Source organism: Armigeres subalbatus, chromosome 3 (genome assembly GCF_024139115.2).
Source record: "Armigeres subalbatus isolate Guangzhou_Male chromosome 3, GZ_Asu_2, whole genome shotgun sequence".
Taxonomy (NCBI): Eukaryota; Metazoa; Arthropoda; class Insecta; order Diptera; family Culicidae; genus Armigeres; species Armigeres subalbatus.
Window position 1 is genome coordinate 66,652,377 of NC_085141.1, and position 6,087 is coordinate 66,658,463.

Consider the following 6,087-nt stretch of genomic DNA (forward strand, 5'->3'; position numbering starts at 1 on the left):
GTTCTGGGGCTGACTTAATACCAAACATTAGTCTACAGAACCTGTAAACACCGCTTCTGGCAACAAAGGTAGTAATATTTCTACTGTCAGGGTTGATCTCAAAGTGGTAATACGTGGTTTAAAGGTTCTTTTTGCATCACCTTGCAACATCACAGTATCCACAAACAAAAAATATATCTAGTATTACGCATGATGAAAACAAATATGTATTAATCTTTAACATACCTTCTTTATTCGTGACATTGCATCATCGATGTTTGGCATTGGATAGTTTTCCGCTTCACTGCAATATTGGCCGCTCGCATGTCCACACACAATCTGATTCTGCCATCTGCTTTCTTTATTGGGACTAATGGTGATACCCATGTTGTAGGAGTTTCCGCTCGTTCGATGATTCTCTTTTCCAAAAGTTCTTGAATGGTTCTCTCCACGTCCGCTTCCATGGACATGGGAAATCTCCGAACTGGTTGTACGACTGGTGTTACCGTTTCGTCAACTTGGATTGACAAACGAACATCTTTGATTTTCGGAAATTCCTTTTTGTTGTCTTTAGTGGCCGTTCCTGCTGCTGAGATCTGGTTCACGTGGTATCCGATTTTCAATATTCCCAGAGCAAACGCAGTACCTTTGCTGAGCAAACTAACTTGCCCTTCAGGGGAAACCAAGAAATGAGACCAGATTCCAATTTCTTCACCAGGAATTTTCACCTCCGTTTCAAACACTGTACTGAAGTAAATGTCCCGGTTGGATGCGAACGCTTTGAATTTCATTTCTCCGCTTTCAGGTTTTCTTTCATTCAGGATCTGGGCTCCTTCGTTTTTCAATCTGTTGAACGTCTTGCTGTCGATGATATTTGCTGGGGATCCAGAGTCAATGACGATCTTGGTAATTATTCCACCAATATCCAGCTCAAGAATCTCATTCAGATCTTCGGAGACTTTTACGAAGAAAACTCCTTTCTGTGTTTCTGTTTCATCATTCAGAATTGCGCGAATTTGCTTAGCTCCGGAGTATTTGATACTGTTTGTTGCTTCGCTGTGCTTCCTCTTCCGGCAGCAAATTTTAAAATGGCCTTTCGTTCGACATCCATAGCATTCCGAATTCCTCGCCGGACATTTGTCTGTTTCCCTTGCAAGATGACCCGGTCTATTGCAATTATAGCATTTTCTTGAGCCTTCCCATGATCGAGTACTGGACACGGTCTTTCCTACCACTTTCTGAACCAAAGAGCCGTTGTCAAACGAAGATGAGGGTCTGTCGTATTCTCTCGTCTGTTTCTGGACCTCTTCTAACGTTTTTCCCAAATTAATTACTTCCAGCAACGTCAAATCATCCGTCAATAACTTCCTTCTCAGATCAGCTGATCTACATCCTTCGATAATTTGATCTACGATCATATCGTCGCAATCAATGAATGAACAACGATTTGCCTGTTCTCGTAGTCGGAATACATACTCTTCAAATGGCTCTTGGTCGTTCTGTCGCATTGACCTCAGAAGATGTCGTTCGAATCTCCTCCTCAACTGGGGTGCAAAGTATTCATCAAGTGATAAAATAGCTGACTCATACTGGAGAACCACTATTTCTTCACCCTCCTCCACTGTTTTGTGCACCTCCCATTTCGCTACTTTGTCGTAATATGTTTGGAGATCGATACCGCCCAGCACTAGCAGCAAATTACACTTTTCTTCATCATCCTCGATTTTGTTCGCTTGCAAAAACCGTTCCAGTGCCCTCTTCCACTTGATCCAATCATTTCTTGGATCTGTGCCCACCTTGAAAGGTGGCATTGCAGTCGCATCTGGAACAAAACACACACAGACACATTTCATATTATAAAATATTCGCCGACTTAATTGTTTTCCATTTCGCTGTACACAAAAAAAAACTCGATTAGTTAACAGCCCCCTAACCTAACCTCACAAATCATTTATAGAAATCCTCATAGATGTCAGCATCTTAATTCGCACGAAGCCACTCTTCAAAATTTACCAAAAATGCATGTGTGTGTATCACTATTCAGCTTTATTTCTAAATACAGTCTGATGCTCGTTGCTGCACTCTTGCAAAAACATCCATACAAACCACAAAAAACATGTGTATGTATCCATGTAGGTCACCACAATTTCCGAAGTAATTTCATTTACGTTTTTCATATGACACATTTTTCCAGCACGAAGCATAATTCCACCGCAACACACAAACCCACATCAACGTACTGTCTTTTAGAGGTTCAAATATAAGCACGTAGCACACCATCCAGAGCACAAGAAATATTCTCTCACGTAGTCAACCTGAATCCTTCCTTCCACAATTTATTTGCCCCAAGCATTAATCTGTAGCACGTAGCCTTATCGAATTATTGTTTAGAACCTAGCAAAATCTTCAGCACGAAGCTTAAATCCTCAGTACGAAAAATAATTCATCTGTACGAAGCATAGTTCCTTAGCACGAAGCATAGTTCCTTAGCACGAAGCATAGTTCCTTAGCACGAAGCATAGTGTTTCCCAGCACGAAGCATAGGATTCCCCAGCACGAAGCATAGCATCCCCCATCACGAAGCATAGTTCTCCAGCACGAAGCAAAAATCTTTCAGAACATTTTTATTTTCGCAATCTCATAATCTTCGATTTGCTCATGATATCTGCAGCCATTTTTTTTTTCTTTGCATCGGTGTAGTCGCCCTTTGGGGCCGCCATTTTGTTTTTCTCTTAGCGTCTTCCGAAAAAAAAATCTGATGCACACCATTCTCTACTTCATTCTAATAAATAATCCATAATTTTCATCATCAACTGTGCATCAATTCACAGTTTAGTTTTCCTGTTGAAAAAAAAACTCACCTATTTTGATCCTCGTCGCCATTGTAAAATGCGGTTATTCGTCGGTTCCTATCATACAGTAACTTTATACTTATGAACCGTTGCCTTGCGCTGCCGAACACTGACTGACTCGCTTGCCACTGCTATTCCAGTTCATCTCCTGTTTACCTCTCACCCATTCGTAGGTTCACTCATTCGTCCGGCTTTCACCCGCTACTGAATACTAGTTACTCTCGCGTGTTCTCTTACCCGTCAATGAAACACCATGTCATTCGATACACCCGTTACACTTAGTATCATGAGAGCGTAACTGCATTGATTGTTTTAGCTTCGTAATTATTTTCATCCACCCTATAGGTTTTCCGCACGCAAGGAGAACTTCAATTTACCCATTAATGGGTCTTGTTCTGTGCTATCTCGTTCTCTCAGCTAAAGAATTTGAGCATTTTTCGAAATCCAGTTGCACAACTCGGAACCAACATTTCAAAATGGCGAAACTGCTTTTGTGAACAAGAGCTTATCACGTTGCTGGTGGGCTGATTTTTGCAATCCAGAGCAATTGAATGAAAGAAAAGGATTCGCTGCTTCCATCAGTGGTGTTGGATTGCGCTCGGGATTGCGTGGGTGGGCCCAAATTAGCCCACCAGCGACGTGAGAAGCTTTTGTTTACAAAAGCAGTTTCGCCCTTTTGAAATGTTGGTGCCAAACTCATCATTGGGTAACAGCGCCAACTCGAATTATGAACTACGTTCAACTCACTTGAACAAAAAGAAAGTTGAACATGTTCGTCTTGCGCCAAGTCAATTGAATTCAACTAAGGCTATAGTTCAATACCAAATTTTCAAAACGACTTATCTGCTTTCGTAAACAAACGTTCAAACATCTATTTGGCGAATCTGATAGCACTTCCACGCACGTAATTTCCAACAAGACGCCTCAGCCGATATGTATAAGATTTTCACACGGGACAAATATCCACGCGGACAATTCTCGCGCATGGGTCTAAGAAGGAGGAATCAATTTTACAATTGGGTTGTTTAGCAAAGAAAAATATGAGGATTTTTCTTGGGATTTTTATTGTTCAACATAAAGAGCATGCTTTGCTGATCTCCAACATATTTTTATTTTGTTTGTAAAACTTTTATTTACATTTCTATACAGCAAACAATAAGCCATTTCAATCGATAGAATGACACTAACATTCATAGAATGACAGTCCGCCCATGCAGCATAAGAACAAATTTTTAGTCCCATATAAATTTAAAATGCAAATTAAAAATAGTTCCGGGGCTCCAAAAATTCTGAAAAATTGGGGTTCGGCTCATATTTTTATGCAGATTCAGAATATATAAAAACATATTGTCGGCGTAGCACCAAGTTAGAATTCGGAAGTCGGGACTTACGAACCGAACTTTCTTCCGAAGTTTTATTTATTTGTCAAACTAATTGATGCGTTGTTTAGCGCATCTTTACACAGAAAAAACAAACAATGATTACAATAAAAATGTTGCACTTTACAACTAAAAAGTACTTATTTTTGGTAATTATGAAAGTAAGATTGCGTACAGTGAAAGTAATGTGTTTGATTTAAAAGTGTTTTTCACTCATTGGAAGTGTAAATTTGAAAGTTTCCACTCTCAACTTAAGAATTGTAAAACTGTCAAATCACCTAACACAAAACGAAGAAAATAAGAAAATTCCACTGCACTATGGGATGGGTGCCGTAAACGATACCAGATCAGATAAAAATATTTATACCATTAATTTCCTAACAATAATAATACAACATAAAATATTTAAATGATTGTCTCAAAAATGCAATGCTATTGGTATTTTTCATATACGGGCATTGATTTTCATGTGGATGTTACAAATATTGATGTGAGCTAAAAATGTTTTTGACCACCTGTTGATTTACTGTTAGTTCATAGTTCAGACGGTTGCTGGCGCATGGTTGACAACCATGTTTATTTACATTCTCTCGCGCACTAGAAAAGTTTGTCTGGTTTGTCGAGTTCGCTTCGCACCAATATAAAACTATAGTTAATTGTATCCAGCTTTTCGCGCACGGTAATGGCTGCCGTTTTTTGACACTTCGCTGCCTAGAAAAGTGTCAAAAAACGGCAGCCATTACCGCGCGCGAAATGCTGGATAAAATCCAAGTGGCGATGTCTTCGCTCTTCGGTTCCGTTCCGTGACCCGCCCCTGAAGGATGACGTGGAAAACAGGCGTTTTAAGAACCGCTATTTTCATGTGGTAGGTAAATAATTCATTCTGATTTCTTATGAATGTTCAACAGTCATCATTATCTCTAATTGAGACCTTTTGTTAATTTGCAGGAACAGCAGAAACGCCCCGCTGCGCAATTCAAACTGCTTCTGGGATGACAACGGACAATGATACCCAGATTTTCGGCTCCGGATGATGCACAATACAGGTGAAAGAAAATTGTTGATAACCTATCACAGATTTTAATCCAACACCTTTTTCGCAGGCTGCTGCTCAGTTGTTATAAATCCACCGGGTACCGGAGACTGCCGTAGGGAGCTTCTACTTGGAATCGCCATCTTGGCAGTTGGAATCGGTGCCTTGACATTAGCAATCGGTACTGATCATCCCGGAATACGAAGGTAAGGCACATTTTTTTTTTACAAAAATATGAATAGTGTTGATTTGATACTGGAGCCCACAGCACTCCGCTCCAATGCTTCAATGGCCAAAATTAGGAGTTGAAGTACCGGAGTTTGTTGACATCATATTTATGCGAAGTTTTCTTTCTTTTTTTTAGATAACCGATAGGAAATTAGAGGAGCAATGGGAGCAATGGCTACACCAAGAGCTACACTCATCCTGGCCAAGCTGAATCCTGGGCTGAAAAATATATATTCTAAAGAAAAATAGTCACCGTGTTGCGAGAGATGCTGCAGCTAGCATCTTTTAAGTAAAAACAATTGAAATCGTGGAATAAAAAGTACAATCTGCTATTCATTGCGATTTGTTTATTCTAAATTAAAATAGAAAGATGAAGGGTATACGAGAGGGAGCGGGTTGGATCCTTTAATTAGAAAATGAGTATTTTCTGAATGAAAATATTTTACTATATATTTCACTGTGTGCACATTTTCATTTGACAGTTCCATAATTTCGTTTTGAATGTTCATACTTTTAATTTTAGAGCGGCATGCAACTTTGAAGCCATGATTGTTGCAAAAGTTGGCGTACTTTTATTTTGAACATACGGGACTCTCTACGAAAAAGAACCAACGAA

The 6,087-nt window shown here is 39.6% G+C and overlaps 1 protein-coding gene and 1 long non-coding RNA gene across 2 annotated transcripts; one reads left to right on the plus strand and one right to left on the minus strand.

Moving 5' to 3' along the window:
- Nucleotides 1-230: 230 nt before the first annotated feature.
- Nucleotides 231-2,935, minus strand: LOC134221687 (uncharacterized). The gene is made up of 2 exons (XM_062700875.1): nt 2,841-2,935; nt 231-1,801 (listed from the first exon to the last, which is right to left on the minus strand). Exons 1-2 carry the CDS (start codon nt 2,860-2,862, stop codon nt 231-233), a joined length of 1,593 nt encoding a protein of 530 aa, XP_062556859.1. The 5' UTR covers nt 2,863-2,935.
- Nucleotides 2,936-4,930: 1,995 nt separating this feature from the next.
- LOC134227218 (uncharacterized) lies at nt 4,931-5,427 on the plus strand. The gene is made up of 3 exons (XR_009983630.1): nt 4,931-5,075; nt 5,159-5,256; nt 5,314-5,427. It is a non-coding gene; the product is annotated as an uncharacterized LOC134227218 (long non-coding RNA).
- Nucleotides 5,428-6,087: the final 660 nt, after the last annotated feature.

What these genes read in the sequence shown, in the direction of transcription:
- LOC134221687 (XM_062700875.1), bottom strand. Translation starts at nt 2,862, where the DNA reads ATGGCGACGAGGATCAAAATAG. An exon ending in GGCGACGAGGATCAAAATAG is followed by an intron (nt 1,802 to 2,840) that starts GTGAGTTTTTTT and finishes GTTTTGTTCCAG; the next exon opens with ATGCGACTGCAATGCCACCT.